The following is an 18031-nucleotide window of genomic DNA, read 5'->3' as shown; positions in this document are numbered from 1 at the left end:
ATCGTCTACTTCTAAATAGATATTACAAGAGGTTTGAAACACAAAACCAAAAACACGCCCAGCATGGAATGAAATTGTGTATAGAGAATAGAGACACGGCCGGCAGCAGCAACAATAGCTCATAAAACGACACAGTTTGATGAACACACCACAATACGAATTGAGAGGCTATAGTCTATACAACTTAAAGGGCGGATAGGAAGTAAAGTTCTATTCAGATTACCCGGCAGAGTCTACGTGAATACTGAGAATTTGAATAGCTTGATCACTGATAACTGTCATGTCTACTCCAATAAACTTATAAATGGCTGATCATATCTGATATTCTGCTTTATGATAATGAAATCATATCGAGGCATTCTACCGTGGCAGATTCAAGATAAGTTTTAAAATCACGAACAGAACTCAACAAATAATACATAAAATTTGACATAATATAGTAATCTACTCAAAATTCTGAGATATTATCGTGGCACGGCAGATTTGAAATATGACATATAAATTCACGAACGGAACTTCCATCTTAATTAAGTAAGACTTCGACCGTTATCTGTCGCCTCTGACAGAATATGTCAGAGGCCATTGATTATGGAATTAATTTATCAGAATTCATCAGAATTTATCAGGATCTATCATATATATATAGCAGACCCGATTTAAGAGAGATTAAAGTAATATTGCGTAGTATTCCTTACTAATGAAAAATCCACTTTCCTCCTTGAACTTAAACGATTATAAGTTTAACTTTAAATGAAACTGAAAAATTGGAGGCTGAAAGTAGAGTGTCATTCAGGCTGAAATTTCACACCAATAGCACTGAATACCAACACATTTTCGCTAAAAATTCTTCAAGACTAAAGATTGTTAACGAAGAAACGATTAGGTCTTATAAGGCTAAATTGCTGATCCTAAAGTGGAACGGAGAAGTTCTTCAGTCGACAGCTCTCGCTAAACTATTCCAAATCCACACCTGAAGTGTCACTGAACTGCAGTCATTAAAAGTTGTCGAGCTATTTGGTAATAAGGTTAACCCTGGAATCCGAATGAGAAGGGGATCTGGTTGCAAGAGAACGCCACTAAAATTGTAACTTCATGTGGTACTGTGTGCTCCACTCATTTTATACTGAAATTGGCTGTGAGATTAGGAACTTTTAAAAGATCCAAAAATCAAATTTGTGACGTTGACGAAATAAAATGAATACTATAAAATTTATAGTATTCAATTTTATTTCGTCAGACCGGTTCATAAAAACAAAATGTTATTGAATATTTACCAATATGTTCTTATCTGTTGATCCTTAGGATCTAAGACCACCAAAAAAAATTTCAAGATCCAACTCTTCCATCTTAGTCCCTCTCCGGCCACGCCCATATTTTTACCAAATTTTAACAGGTAAAATTATCTATATCGTCAATTTAGTCACGAAGGAGTATAGAAGGAGTTATAAATGTATGTTACTTCAATATAAACAGTAGGAAAAGGTTTACTTTGGTCGAGGTTTTAAGTCTCTACGATGTCGGGAAGTTCCCGCATGGAGTTTGCGGGTTGCGCTGAATCGCGGGATTCACTGCGCAAAAACGGAAGGTCGTAGAGACATGAGGTCTTGACTAAAATTAACCATTTTCCACCATTGCTATTAGAGCATGACACTTCCAGAACCTTAAACACACTCCTTCATCCCTAAATCGGTAGTTATGTGAATTTTGCCTGTAAAAATATATCATGTTTTACTGATATCAACTACCATTGTTAGCTTTTAAATCAAAATAAATCATACAGTAATGCCCCCTACAAAATGTACACACAGTACGAGAATATATAGAAAGAAAGGTCTTCCTTGAATTTCACATTGAACTTTGATCAGATTCTGGAATCGCTCATCATTTCTCGATTGTTCTCCGATGAAGTCAGCACTGCCAAAAACCAAGTCTATCTAATCCAGAACCTGCTGACTCAGCAGGTTCTGATTTAGATAGACTTGGTTTTCGGATCTCCGTATGTTCAGAAGCGGGCCAGAAGGGATTCAGTTACCAGAGGAATATCTTCGTGGAACAAGGAAATTAATGAGGGATGAGCATTGACGAGATCCACTGATTACTTCATAGCTCGTCATTGATAAGATCAGTAATAATGAGATCTTACGATCACTTCATAGCTCGTAACTAACTGGACTAGCATAACATGACTAACGACTCGTTAGTAACGAGATCCAATCATCTTTTAATGATACGTCAAGACAAGGTCAGTAAATAACTATAAATATCGAAGAAAGTAGCTTACAATTTACAGAGTTCTAATGCCTTCTTCACAACTATCGGCTATGAACGGAACAGATGAATCTCTTCTTTGGCCTCATCCTTTTGAATGACTCAGTCCCTCAACTAGATACACCTTAGGACTAGGAGGAACTCTCGTAGGATCCTTTAAGAGGAAGTATTCTTTAGTCAGCTAACATTCTTTTGTAGGATGTTACCACTTATCATATCAGTTATCCAGCATAATCCCACTACTCGACCAGCTCATTCTTTAATCTTGAAAGTGACAGCTGCAGCATGAGCTATATTTTGATGGTCGGTCCTCTAGTAGATGAATCCATTCTGGCCCGCTTCTGAACATACGGAGATCCGAAAACCAAGTCTATCTAAATCAGAACCTGCTGAGTCAGCAGGTTCTGGATTAGATAGACTTGGTTTTTGGCAGTGCTGACTTCATCGGAGAACAATCGAGAAATGATGAGCGATTCCAGAATCTGATCAAAGTTCAATGTGAAATTCAAGTAAGACCTTTCTTTCTATATATTCTCGTACTGTGTGTACATTTTGTAGGGGGCATTATGATTTATTTTGATTTAAAAGCTAACAATGTTAGTTGATATCAGTAAAACATGATATATTTTTACAGGCAAAATTCACATAACTACCGATTTAGGGATGAAGGAGTGTGTTTAAGGTTCTGGAAGTGTCATGTTCTAATAGCAATGGTGGAAAATGGTTAATTTTAGTCAAGACCTCATGTCTCTACGACCTTCCGTTTTTGCGCAGTGAATCCCGCGATTCAGCGCAACCCGCAAACTCCATGCGGGAACTTCCCGACATCGTAGAGACTTAAAACCTCGACCAAAGTAAACCTTTTCCTACTGTTTATATTGAAGTAACATACATTTATAACCCCTTCTATACTCCTTCGTGACTAAATTGACGATATAGATAATTTTACCTGTTAAAATTTGGTAAAAATATGGGCGTGGCCGGAGCGGGACTAAGATGGAAGAGTTGGATCTTGAAATTTTTTTTGGTGGTCTTAGATCCTAAGGATCAACAGATAAGAACATATTGGTAAATATTCAAGAACATTTTGTTTTTATGAACCGGTCTACAGTATAAATAGTATTACTATTCGGTTCAAAAGGCAAAACTTTATTCCTATGAAGCAACAAATCTAGTATCAACCGCTCTACCACCTTGTGGGCCTATTGCCCAAAGTAGGGCTCAGACTTAACAAATGTTAATAACTCCGGATGTACTGTTGGAGTTGAGATGAGATTAAATTTGTCTAACATTATGCCCATTATGTCTCCTACGAAAGTAGGAAGGTACAAATTTATCTGCAAATTCATCAGCTCTACATATTATTACCATATTATTATCTGAATCATAAATATCTCATACAAGTCTCAGGGAACATTCACATAAGTTATAATTATACCGCTCAGGAGAAATGCCTGTACAGTGTACGTGATGACCGGGGAGTCATTTGAGTATTTCTGCACCTGACCCAGGTCAGTAAAATTATAATATGTGGATTGTGGATTCAGATCAGGCATTTGTAAACATCTCGTTTTAATTTAACAGTTGAATTGAACTTCACTGCAACTACAATTGATAATATTTTGCCTTCCGAAAACTTACGAAGCCTAGGAAGGGTGTGACATGATGCTGTAATTTCAATGGCCCACTATGAAACTTTAACGGTCAACTTTTATATACAGAATCTTAGATGTAGGGGTCAAGGATGAGATGAACTCTTAATTTGAGGTGTCGCAAAAAATAAATAACAATATAATCCTGAGAATGAGATGGCACAACCTATTAAATTTAAAAAGTTAGACTGAATTTGGAGCTGCCTCAAATGTAACAGTCAGAACTTCAGAACTAAGGGCAGGGCTGTATAGGCGCTAACCAGGGTAAAAACGCCCGTTTAAACAATAGTTTTCCAGAACAAAAGTACGTTGTCTCTGTACATTGTACAATACCTCGTCCGTGTAAGTTGTATGGAAGTAGGAACAAAGACTGGTATGTACTTGTCGGACGTCGGTATAATTTACTTAAATGTCAGCCATTAATAACATTCCACGGTTCCACTTCCATGGTTGAAGTCATGAATATGTTTGCGCATCTGTGATCTGGCCTATCTTTTGTAATGAAAAGGAAGCGTTCTGTTTCACAAATTATGTAGCCTCCCAAGCTGTAGAAAGTTTTTGAGAAAATGGCGGGAAGATTATAGGGTAGGAGGTTATTGGGAATTAAGTCCTTCATATTATGGAGCCATATTACTATTCACACTGTTTTGAGAGCAACTGACAAAACAGTGCGATCGGTTTATACAAATCACAAGTTTCAAGATTTACTAAAAATTGTCACTTATATGATTTACACCACTTATAGTTATAAAACAGTAATAATATCCTTGACTCCAGTAGTATTATAATCACCATCTATGATTAATGAGTATATTTATTTTGTCAAGACGTGAGTGTTAGGGCTCTCATTGACAAATTTATGTTTAATCCTTTTTAATCCTGTTAATTGACGTCTTGGCATAGACAGCTGTAAGTTCAAGTTACAGATCAAATAAATTTGATCGTAATATTGTGTACGAGTATTACGGCATTGTCTTATCTTTTAAAAACTGATGTACATACTATTAGTATGTATTAGCGAGCTCGTCGATTACTGTGAAACGCTCAGTCGTCCATTATCAGGTCAATTTGCAACTATTATATGCACCACAACATGGCAACAAACAATCAACTTCCATATCGGCCCGTAATAAAAGCAAAACAGCGGTCACACTAAGCCTCATAGGGTCTCAGAGCAGTGAATACGCTGATCTGTCATTGTCAAGATTATTCGTTCTTCTATTGTGACTCGCACACGGTGGTCACGCGAACCTTACATTTCCAGTTCCACGGATAACCGTCACCCCGCCCTCGTAGCCTCAACGTCACAACGTGTGGCTCTTTATTTACATTACATTATTGAACCATATTAACATATTATTGCGCTCGTGCAACTATTGTAAACTTAAAGTAATGTTAGCGTATGGGCAGGAAATTGCGGAACACAATATTCAATATTACAGTACCTTTCAGAAAATCAGTGCGATTAATATTGTAATCGTACCGAATATGTTTTCGGTTGCTCTCAAAACAGTCCAATTAGTTTCGTAATCAAGCTCCCTGGAAAATACCGACAAAAAACCGTTGCGATTATAAAAAATCAAAATAGTATAGTTCAAAAGTGTAGGTCAAAAGTGGAGTTTTAGCTAAACGGTACATTTTTGTCAAGCTCATTAAATAATTTCAATTTTGCTTCTTCACATAGTCATAAATGGTGAAAATAAGATCTTTAGAAATAATATGTTTAAGAAAATGGAATATGTACTATTGTTCTCAATATTATGTTGACAGATGGTACAAGAAATATTTTTGGTTTGAATTTAACACCAGTGATCGGGAAGGTCAAAGAAACGCGACAGAGTGTGAAAGAGTGAGTCAAAAAGGCAAAAATTAAAGTGACGGCAATTGTGAAAGATTATATAAAGTTACACATCGTATTCGTAAACTCAATGTCAAACTGGAAGCGTAAAGGCAGAAAACAATTAACTCTGCATTTGATGATTAAAAGAATATTTTCATATTTGATGCGATGGAACAGATTCTACTTCTAGATAATCATGAAACATCCGAAAGAATCGCTGAAATCAATAGAACTGCAAACATATATTCCTAAAAAATGTAGTTAAAGGTTACCCAATGGCCAATACTCATTACAATTACATCGCCCACTTCACCTCCACGCAAAACCGTAATCACACAGAATACCAACACCGAAAACTTAATACTACCTCGCCCACTACGATATGGTACTATATATATACTATGCCACTACAGTTTACAAAACATATGGCTATGCAACCACTCGACTAACTAAATATCTAATTTCAAGCTGCCATGTTACTCTCACGTGACATTATGGCAGTATACTGTGACAGATTTAACCCACATGTTCAGACTGGGGCGTCGGGGAAGTGCCAGGGTTAGGAATCGGGGAGTAGGAGCCAGACAGCGTTCCAGTTCAGGGCAATTATCTTTAAAATAGTCATGAAGCGCTCCTTCGATTTGGTTCCTCCCCGCTTAGCATCATATATTATCATAGCATTCTTTTTATCACGGTCATCCTACCTACCTACCTATGTGACCTATGTTGAGCTTCGTCAAGACTTGACGGGGCCATCACATCTTCTGACCACCCCATAGCGAAGTAGAGTCTCGCTCGTTGCGCCAGCACAGCAGAGAGTTCGTATTTGGAGGAGTATATCCCCTGATCGGCGGCTTATCAGGGAGAGACAACATGAACTTTGTGAGCTTATCTTTGAAGTGCTCTAGATCTTGAATGACATTCAGATGGTAGGGGATTGCATTCCACAATTTAGGTGAGGTTTGCTGTTGAACTGGTTCTACGTTTTGATGGAATTACTGCAAGGTTTCCAAGCCTTGGGCGTGAAACAAATAGAACGTTCAGATCATTGCTGGTCTTTCCGTGGAGGATTTTCCACATATGGAGAATGATGAATCGCTCCCGCCTTCGTTGAAGAGACATCAGAGATAGATAGACCAGGCGATCCCAGTAGTGGAGATCGCGCATTCCTGATATTCTGGCGGTGAATGCTTTCTGTACACTCTCCAGTTCTTGGATATCGCTGATTTTTGAGGGATGCCATAATGGACAGCAATATTCAATCAGACTTCGAACCATTGATTTGTATAGCGTCAGCATGATGGAGTGAGATCGTGTGTGAAATACATTGAGAACCCATGATGCTTTTTGGCGAGCTTTATCTGCAATGGCTCGTATGTGAGGGGACCAAGAGAGATCACTTGACACTATAACGCCTAAATCCCTGAGCTGATGTATTGGCTCAAGTGTAGTGTCTTTGGAAACTGAGTATTGATAGTGTTCAACCACAAATGGAAGTTCAGATAGTACATATTGGTGGTTGAATTTATGACACATGTACTCAAATTTGTCTTTGTGAAGGGCCATATTATTTCTTTCAGACCAGTCAATGACATTTTGCAGATCTTCTTGGAGGAGCTTGACGTCATGCTCCGATTTGACAGCAATGGATATGCGAGTGTCATCAGCAAAACATCGAATTATAGAGTGCATGATACAATGTTCGATATCATTGATAAAAATCAAGAAAAGGATCGGCCCCAAAACCGTACCTTGTGGAACTCCGCTGATTATCAGTGCAAGGATGGACAGATGACCGTCAACAACAACTGCTTGTTTCCGGTCTGAGAGGAAAGATTCTATCCACTTTATGATTTTAGGATGGATTCCATAGAGTTGGAGCTTTCTCAGTAGGAGTTTGTGATCGACTTTATCGAAAGCCTTGGCATAGTCGAGGTATATTGAATCAAAATCTGAATTGTTGCTCAGAGAATCCAAAACGTCATCAAAGTGGTGGAGAAGTTGAGTAAGGCAACTCCGGCCAGATCTAAATCCGTGCTGCTTACTACATATGAGGTTATTGATCTCCAAATAGTTTACCAGCTTTTTTCTTATCACCCTCTCGTATACTTTAACCACATGAGAGGTGAGTGATATAGGTCGGTAGTTAGCTGGTTTGGCTCGACTATCCTTCTTGTGGAGAGGAAATACGTGTGAGAACTTATAGAAACTAGGGACCTCCCCAGTAACTAAAGAGCGGGACCAGATGATGTGCATTGGTTCTGCTAGGGCTTTCTTGCAGTTCTTGAGAAGGGTGACTGGAATTTCGTCAGGACCTGATGCAGCATTAGGTTTGATGTCTTCAATGGCCTTAATGATGTCGTCCACGGAGAAATTCAGCAGATCGTCAGTAAAAGGATACTTGATTGGAGGAAGACTGAAAGAAGCAGAGTCGATCCGAGTTTTCGAAGGATCACTGAATACTGACAAGAACTGATTCTGCAAGAGGTTGGCAATATCTTCTGGATTTGATTTGATGGCACCGTTTCCATCAAAAAGCATGCTGATGTTGCTTTTCTTCTTCGAAAATTTCTTAGCGTAACTATAGAAATACTTGGGATTTTCTTTTACTAAATTTACCTTGCTTACGGCTTGCTGTTCACGGTACAGGAGATCCTGGTTGATGGCATCACGAATATCCATATGAGCGAGAGCAAGTTTCCGGTTCAAAGATTCAATCTGTGTGGGAGGGCTATGGGGATTACTTTTTGCAGCCTCTAGCTGGGTTTGAAGCTTTCGTTTTCTGCGAGATGGGATTCGCACAGATGAGCGAGTTTGGGTTATGGGAGGGATCTTCTTCGGACAGCCAATCTGACAGATTTGTAGAGTAATACGAGTGAATAGCTCTGGAAAATCCTCTTTGTCGCAAAGGTTGATGAGTTGAGCCCTACAACTTAAGGCTTATGCTGGTAGTCGGGTGCCACGCCGTAGAGTCCGGACCCCGTTGGAGTTAATACCTTGAGTTATTATATTAACAAATAAACACAGCGACTTAATTAGAAGGAATAATATAAAAATTTTACTGATTTTTCTGTGACCACAGCTTCTTCAGAAGTAATATCCAAAACATTCAAAAAAATAATTCGGTCAAGTTCAAAAGTCACTGTCAAGCTGATAAATGAAATAATAAACATTCAATGTATTCTATGCGGCTAGTTAACAATCGCCCAAACATTGAACTTGATTATTCTTTAAGATCGAAATTAAAATCCCAAATCTTTAACGAGACTGGTTACTGGTTACTAGGCTACTGATTACTAGGTCACTGGTTACTCGGTAAAAACTCGGTGACTAGTAGTAGTAATAGTTTCTAAAGTATTAGGATGAGTAGAGGTAGAGCTGCAGCCAGTGAAAAGGAGAACGATACAGCGTGAGGCTCAGACTGTATATCATTATCAGCGTAAGACTCAGAGTCAGACTGGATATCACCTGAAAGAGTTATAATTAAAAATTGAGAAATATTGAGGAGCACTATCTACTACAGTTTGGGAGAAAGGAAAAAGCCGCGGTAAATTGGGGTTTGCGGTAAATCGGGGTTTGCGGTAAATCGGGGTTTGTGGTAAATCGGGGTTTGCGGTAAATCGGGGTTTGCGGTAAATCGGGGTTTTACTATATTACAGAATGGTTTAACTCAGAAACAATTATAAAATCTACCACGGCCACAGTTCTCTTTCTTCTGGTGATCTCATCACTTTCAGACCCAACCCAGAATAGTTATCACTGACATTTTTACTTACTTGTACTTGGAAAGGTCTCCTCCTAGTCGTTGGAGTGGCCTGCACCACATAGTAACTCCTTTCTCCGGTGTATTAGACCTCTCCAGTGAACCCTGTCTGTAGCTTGTTGTTCTGCATCTTCTATCGTGATGTTATCGACACCTGTGAAGATTGCTGCATCCTCCCGGACACATGACAACCAGTTTTTCCTAGGTCTACCTCTTGACCTTTTACCATGCTTTGGGATCCAGTGCAGAAGATAGTTGGGTATTCTTTCTTCTGGCATCCTCACCACATGGCCAAACCATCGGAGTCTAGCTGCTCGTACGAAAGTATCAACAGGGGCGATGTTAGCCCGCTTAAGTACATCAGCATTAGATACATGATAAAACCATTTGATTTTCAGGATTCTCCTCAGACATCTATGATGGAACACCTCAAATCTTTTCATCTGCGTCTGTATGGTATTCCATACCTCACTTCCATAGAGCAGTATAGTGAGAACAGCCGCTTTGTAAATCCTGATTTTTGTTGGAGTCTTGATGCTGCGACTGTACCATATACTGCTAAGCTGATAGAATGCCCCAGAGGCCTTTTGAATTCGAGCTGATAGTTCTTTGTCAATTGTTCCATTTGCACTGATGATTGCACCGAAGTAAGTGAAATTGCTGACCTGCTGTATTGGGAGACCTTCCACATTGATGTCCATAGTGTCGTCTTTAGAATACGGCCTCTGCGATGCACTTTTGCTGACAACCATGCTCTGTGTTTTGCCAGCATTAATCTTCAGACCCGCATAGGCACTGTATTTGCAGAGAAGGTCAGTGGTTTCCTGCAGCCCCTCTTTTGAGTTATCTAACATGGCCATGTCATCAGCGTAATCAGTGTCCAAGAGATGTTTCTCTTCTACCCCGGGGGCTGGTAGCTGTAATAAAGCCCCCTTGCTAATGACCTTGTTTAGTTCCATAAGGTATGCGATGCCGAAAAATTCAAACAAAAGTTGAATACTGGTGGTCCCTGTATATCACCTTGCCCAGTACCCGAGTTGACATCAAACCAACCTGTAACCTCTCCATTGACCCTAACAGCACTAACTGTGTGAGTGAAGAACGCCTTCATAATTCTAATGTACTTGTCAGGTAATCCGTAGTGCTGCATACTTCTCCAAATGAACTGCCTGTCAATCGAATCAAAAGCTGCTTTGAAATCAACAAAATTAATATACAGAGGGATATTTTATTCAATGCATTGGTGTATAATACAGCGGAGTGAATTAACCTGGTCAATACATGAGCGATTCTGTCTAAAACCACTTTGATTCTCCCGGAGGAATTTTCCCATGCCATTGCTAAGTCTCCGCAGGAGTATCATTTGCAGGAGCTTCGAGGCTGTGGATCTTAATGTAATGCCTCTGTTGTTAGCGCAATGAGAGGTGTCACCTTTCTTTCCAACGATGATGATAACACCTTTGGACCAATCCTCAGGAATCTTCTCATCTTCCCACACTTTCTTGAACAACACAACTAGTTGATCGACCAACCCATCCTGTCCATACTTAAGTTGCTCGTTGGTGATACCATCCACTCCTGGACTTTTGTGATTCTTGAGTTTTTTGAGGGCATCAACAATATCGTTTCTTGTAGGAGCTTCATCCGAATCGGAGAGGTCGTCAAAACTGGGTTGCGGAGGGATGTTGTCTAGGTCAGAAATATTGGCCTCTTGCGGGGGAGGGTTCAATAGCCTAGATAAGTGCTCTTTCCACCTTTCTTTCTGGGCATGTGGGTCGGCAATCAACTGGCCAGATGCGTCTCTAACTGCAGTTGACTGCTTCTTCTTCTTTCCAGATATGACATTGATCTTCTGCCATACCTGAACCTCACGTTGCTGACCTTTTCTCGCAGCTTCTTCCAAGTCATTTGCCATTCTACGTGCCCAGTTGTTATCGTCCACCTTGCTACTTTTTTAAAGAGCTTATTCAATCTAGAATACTCTGACCTGTTAGCGTTCGAATTAGGGTCTTTACGCTTAAATTCCTTACGGTTCTTCAATAATTCTTTTGTCTTCTGAGATTGGTGCCTGTCCTTCTTTTTTCGAGGTCTTTGCCCAAGGATTTCCATGGAAACTTGTTGGACAGTTGTCTTGAAGTTGTCCCACATTGATTCCAGGTCAACCTCAGGTTCCAAACAGTCAAATTTGTTTCTCAGAACAATATTGTATTCGGAAACAAGTGAATGATCACGCAGATGCTCAATAGCAGGAATCTCAAGCTTACGTTCCTGCTTCTTTTTCACTGACATAAGCTTCATTCTCAGTCGTGCTCTTACCAAATAGTGATCAGACCCAATGTCAGCCCCCCTACAAACTTTTACATTTAGCAAAGAGCCTCCAAACTTCTTACTGATACAGATGTGGTCTATTTGGTTTACAGTACGACCATTAGGCGATCTCCACGTACCTTTATGTAATATGTATATCCTTTTGCTGAAACATAGTGCCACCGATGGTAAGTTGGTGGGCAATGCAAAAGTCCAACAATCGGGTACCATTGTCATTTGATGAGCTGTGAAGCGAGTGTCCACCAATGACACCTGACATAGAACTGCAGTCCGATGTGACCTTAGCATTAAGATCACCGAGCAGTAATTTTAAATCATGTCGGGGTAGCTCATCGAATGCACTTGACAACTGCTGGTAGAATTCATCCTTATCATTATCTGAAACCCCCTCAGTTGGCGCATATGCCACAACAACAGAGATGTTCAGGTGTTGACTATGCAGCCTTGCACTCAACAAACGGTCAGATATTGGTAGATAGGAAATTAATGAATTTTTAGTCCTCTTTGAAAGGGTAAGACCGACACCTCGCCTTCTTATACCGTCCGTCCTCCCTGAATAAATAAGTAAGGAGCCATTATCCAGTAGCTCTGATCCTGTACCAGGCATATGGGTCTCAGTTATACCCAGCAAGTCCAACTTATACTCAGAGATATTCTCTGATAGCTGGAACAACTGACTTGAACTACTTGTCAGAGATAATACATTCCATGTCCCAAATGTAAGACCTGTTTTAGAATAATTCGCTGGCTGTTTCTTATTAGAGTCGGAGTCCACATGGGTGATCTGTGGAGAAATAAATCTGCTACAATGACGTGTTCTCCCAACACTCATCTGGCCACGGGGGTCCCTTAGGCTTTGCCCCGCCACCTTCATACTGGTATCATCCGTCCTTGCAGAGGGAGCCACACACCGTTTCTTGTTGTTACTTTGTGATGTTTCTGCAGCAAATGTTTAGAGAGGAGAAGTTGCCAGCATCTCGCACCCGGCTTTTTATCGACCTTTGCCTGTCTAGATCCATAGTGTTTTGTTGCACGTCATCTGTTTAAACTGGAATCACCCAGGACAGATTACAATGCTTAATAGTAGCACCTCGAAAAGGATGTGATTCTTCATCACGCACTATGGTCATTGGAATGGGAGAGGTTATCATGGTTACACGATCACTATTCCCTGAGATTAATAATAATCTCTTGCCACTGACATTTGAACTATTGTTAATTAAAAACTCACAATATTGCAGTCTGTAAACTACGGCTCCCTCCATGAGCTGGTTGGCATTTTTTTTTTTTTTAAAGAGAGGCTGGGCCAAGATAGCCCACGAGAGGATAGCATTGAGATGCTCTGCCTACCTCTGGGGTGTGGCAACCTTGGGGAAGGTTGCCGGTGAAATCAGAGTGATTGGTGGAGGATGGTGTAAGATGATATATGAGTCAAAATGATACGCTTAAATGCCAGCTGGGTTTGGAAAAGTAAAACGAGACGAGACAGCATATGAGATAATACTTTAAGTCACCCCGGTCTGATCCAGCTCTTCCGGCACAATTAAGCGTTTGGTGCGGTTTGCGAAATTGACAATTGTGGTGATGTGTTGGTTGTCGAATATGTCATTGACAGAGAGGTAGTAGTCCTGGAAATATTGACCTCTAATTTGGGCAATAGCTGGACACTGTCCAAGGAAGTGTGAGACAGTTTCCTCTCCGTCGCCGCACATAGGACAAGCACTGGTGTTTGATTTGCAAATGGTGTGAAGGTGTTTGTTTAAGCCGCAGTGACCCGTGATGAGGTGAACTGCAGTTCTGTAATCTTGTCTGTTTTTGCTGAGTGTAGTGTTGAGGTTTTTGATGATTTTGGCATGCTTGTGGCCGAGTGTCAGTTTGGTGTGTCTGGGACCGTCAGTTAACCAAGTTTCCTGATTCAGTCTGTTGACTTTGTTGTCGATTTGACGCTTGATGTAGGATTGTGGAATTGGACACTTTAAAGTGGATTCACTGGTTGTACCAAGCTTGGCCAGCTCATCTGCTTTTTCGTTCCCCCACAATCCGATGTGTGCTGCAATCCATCGTATCTCTAGCGTGTTGTTGGATCCGAGTGCATTAAGAGAGTCGTAACAGTCTCTTGTAGTTCTACTCCGCGTTGAAAGCGCAGAGATAGCTTGTATAGATGAGAGACTGTCAGACCATATGATGATATGTGTGTTGGTATAGGTAGAGAGATATTTGCAAGCTTCAATGATGGCGGTGAGCTCTGTTTGGTAAACAGTGCAATAATCAGGGAGCTTGAATGATCTTTCTTCAAGGGTGGTGTTATTGTTGTCAGTTGTGATGATATAGCCAGCCCCGCATCCTGAGTCTGTGAGTGACCCGTCAGTGTAGCAGGTGATTGTTTCACTGGTAATGTTGTCAATGGTGTTTTGAAGTGAATTTCTATATTCAGTGGTATCGGCTCCAGGAGTTGTGACGGTGAAGTGCCGTCCCAGCATCATGGTTGGTGTTGTTAGGTCTCTTGTTGCTCTAGGTGGGATAATGAGGTCTGCCATGAATTGTTTGTTGATAGTGGTATGATTTTTGATAGTTCCCTTCCTGAAGGCGATAGTTTCAAGAGTGAGGCTGCCATAAGCTTGTAGCCTGGCCGCACCCTTTGCTGCTTCACCTTGCAGGAACAGTATGATGTCAGAAGTGTCGGTGAGGTGATTCAATGCGATAAAAGGTGTGCTTGGCATGGCACCAGACATCATTCTGAGTGCCAATGCCTGAACACGTTTGAGTTTCTTCGCGTTATAGTCCGTTTGAGTGGCCCTGATCCATATACTACAGCAGTAGGATAGGATTGGACGGATGACAGCCGTGTACATCCATTTGCATGTTTTGGGGCTCATACCCCATGTGGGGCCGACAGCTCTTCGACATTGCATGAGGGATGCCGTGGCTTTTTTGGTGGTGTTGATGATATGTTCATTGAAGTTGAGTTTGCTGTCCAAGGTCACTCCTAGAAATTTAGCAGACTTGGAAAGATCTATAATGTTGTTGCCAACTGTTATAGGTCTTAGAGTCCACTTACTATTCCAGGTAAACATGACTATCTGAGTTTTAAGGGCGCTAATAGATAGCTCTTTGGTTCTGCACCAATTTTCTATCGTTTTAATAGTTTTGCATGTTCGGTCCCAGAATGTTGTCGATCGAAGCAGGCATTCCTTCTGAAGATGTGACACGTTCTCAAACTCCATATCAATCGAGTTCATTTCGTAGCTGTAGAATTTGATTTAAGTGTCAAATCTAATTTATATTATCAAATTACATCAGACTAAGCATTTTTACTATCAGGTGTTTCAAGTATTGCAGGGTTATTGTATTGATCAGTGTGTTACTGCTGGTTACTAGACTACTAGTTACTAGGTTTCTTCTCATGGGCAACCATGGGGATTCGATAGATTCCTGAGCTGGTGGTTACTAAGTTACTGGGTTACTAGGTTCCTGGTTACTAAGTTACTAGGTTACTTGGTTACTTGTTACTAGGTTACTGGTTACTAGGTTAATGGTTACTAAGTTACTAGGTTACTTGGTTACTTGTTACTAGGTTACTGGTTACTAGGTTAATGGTTACTAAGTTACTAGGTTATTTGGTTACTTGTTACTAGGTTACTGGTTACTAGGTTAATGGTTACTAGGTTACCGATTTCTTGGTTACTGGTTACTGAATTTATCAGAGAGTACCTGACTTTCATTGAGACTGTCGCACACTCCATGTTGCTACCATCACACGTTACCATCTCCGGGGCATCACAGTCAGCTGAAAGGGAATAACATTACAGAACCCCACTCCAGACACATTACAGAACCCCCTCTAGACACATTACAGAACCCCCTCTAGACACATTACAGAACCCCCTCTAGACACATTACAGAACCCCCTCCAAACACATTACAGAACCCCCTCTAGACACATTACAGAACCCCCTCCAGACACATTACAGAACCCCCTCTAGAGTCTAGACACATTACAGAACCCCCTCCAAACACATTACAGAACCCCCTTTAGACAGTGGCGTAACGTTGTCTGTTGGCGCCCCCCGCTGAAAAAGTGCCCCCCCCCCCCCCCCCCCCCCCCCCCCCCCCCCCCCCCCCCCCCCATCCCTGTTAGCACCCCTCCCCTTTTGGCGCCCCTCCCTAAAATTAAACTGTAAACAAATTAGATTATGATTACTTTTAGAGGATACGCCGGTAAAATCTCTAAAAATGTGTTTCTACAGCAAAGCGCGCAGTTTTGCTATTACCCCTTCACACTCGTACTATCATTAGTGAATTACTGAATCAAATGAGCAGAAAATAAAAATCATTACTAGTAGTACTAGTAATGATTTCTTTATTTAGTATACAAATCTTTAAAAATATTTTTACACGATTTAACAAATTTTTTGAATGAGGAAACAGTAAAAGCTTGAAAAACAAAAGGCCGGGAAACCGAGGGCCGAAATCGTAACAAATTCACTCATACGAAGCAAAGAAGTTGCAAAGAATTGAACACGCGATGACACTTACCTCCAGCTGCTCGTTACTAGGCTACTGGTTACTAGGTTACTAGGCTACTGATAACTAGGTTACTAGTAATAATTGTAATAATTTTAGTTACGTGTTGATAATCTAGCTCTCTTATTTCTATTTTATCGCTACATTACAACTGCCGTTGTACTGGTACTGCGTTTTTTATTTTATACAAGTACACGATGAAGGAAAGGGCCAAGGATACTCTTCAAAGATTGTCAAATTACTGTCGCTACATTACTGAAGAGCATGAGGGCTTTAACGGGGGCCACGCCCAAATGCAAACAATAAGACTGTCTCGGGTCTCCTGAATCCTGTCTCAACTGTATAGTTGTATGTGGTGTCTATAATTCAAGTGTACTTTTATTACCAGGGCTTAGGGCTATGACCAACAAATTTTATGTTTTACTTTTAATTCTATCTACACAGGAGGGGCTAAGTGCAAAGAAACTGTTTCTAACTGCTGCTAACTGCTGATCACTGCTGCTCACTCACTGCTACTAACTGCTGATCACTGCTGCTCACTGCTACTAACTGCTGCTCACTGCTGCTCACTGCTGCTGTCGCGCGCGACAGCAGCAGTGAGCAGCAGTGAGCAGCAGTGAGTAGCAGTGAGCAGCAGTTAGTAGCAGTGAGCAGCAGTGAGCAGCAGTGAGCAGCAGTGATCAGCAGTTAGTAGCAGCAGTGAGCAGCAGTGAGCAGCAGTTTCTTTGCACTTAGCCCCGCCTGTGGCTACCTTATCGGACCTTATTTGGACGGACATTATTGATGGTTTTGAATGCCTTCTAGCGTTCATATTAATGTCCGTTCATAATGATGTCCGTTCTGCAAACTAAACTGCTTGCTCTAACCAAAGCCCTCTCGCTTGCAGTAACGCGCGTTGTGAAACAAGCGCGTCACGCAGTACGCGTATACACATGGCTATGCATGTGTGAAGCTCACTGCTGCTATGGGCACGCGCGCGACAGCAGCAGTGAGCAGCAGTTAGTAGCAGTGAGCAGCAGTTTGAGTTAGCAGCAGTTTCTTTGCACTTTGCCCCTCCTGCAGTGGACGGGGGTCACGTTGTAGGTTTACAACCTGGCCCAGTTGACGGCGCAGCAGGGTATTTTGGTTCAAGACTTTAAGGAATCGCAAAATTAGCCGTATTATTCCTCCAAACTTACGACTTAGATGGACTGTGATTAGCCCTTAAAATACAGCCTATACTTTTTACCTTATGATTGGGTTGTTATTCTAAACAAAATTTGTCAAGAAGTGTGGCTCAACGGTCACTTAATGTCACTTAGCGTCAATTATAGCGACCAAGGTCTGCGACCGGCTGCAACAGGTGCATATGATCTGTTCACGAGATATCCTTGTGTTTGGCTTGTACTAACTCTAATTGGGTATTTCGTCACAAGTCATGCGAATCGATACCAGATATTTATACATAAAACCAACACAACGCGCAGTTTAAAGACTTTCGGTTTCATTTTAAAAAGCATCCACTTTGACAAAGCATAACTCGCCATCAACCCCTCCCCCCCCCCCCCCCCCCTTTGCAGCTTCTTTGATTCACGATGTCAATCCTTCGCAGCTCGGTGAGGCACAGTGGTGCATCTCGCCGATCTACCGAAGGTTGCGAGAAGCATTATTTGATGC

The 18031-nt window shown here is 41.1% G+C and overlaps 2 protein-coding genes across 3 annotated transcripts in view; one reads left to right on the top strand and one right to left on the bottom strand.

The window, feature by feature from the left end:
• The window catches only part of LOC134824161 (rho GTPase-activating protein 19-like), a 120385-nt gene that overhangs the window by 52324 nt on the left and 50030 nt on the right, over positions 1–18031 (top strand). The gene's annotated exons all lie outside the window — the stretch shown is intronic.
• Positions 11491–15090, bottom strand: LOC134823698 (uncharacterized). The gene is made up of 2 exons (XM_063835263.1): positions 13962–15090; positions 11491–11510 (listed from the first exon to the last, which is right to left on the bottom strand). Exons 1-2 carry the CDS (start codon positions 15088–15090, stop codon positions 11491–11493), a joined length of 1149 nt encoding a protein of 382 aa, XP_063691333.1.

This window comes from Bolinopsis microptera, chromosome 1 (assembly GCF_026151205.1).
Source record: "Bolinopsis microptera isolate Bmic1 chromosome 1, MBARI_Bmic_1.0, whole genome shotgun sequence".
Classification (NCBI taxonomy): domain Eukaryota; kingdom Metazoa; phylum Ctenophora; class Tentaculata; order Lobata; family Bolinopsidae; genus Bolinopsis; species Bolinopsis microptera.
Note: the sequence above shows the minus strand (reverse complement) of the source record. Positions and strands in the feature narration are given on the sequence as shown.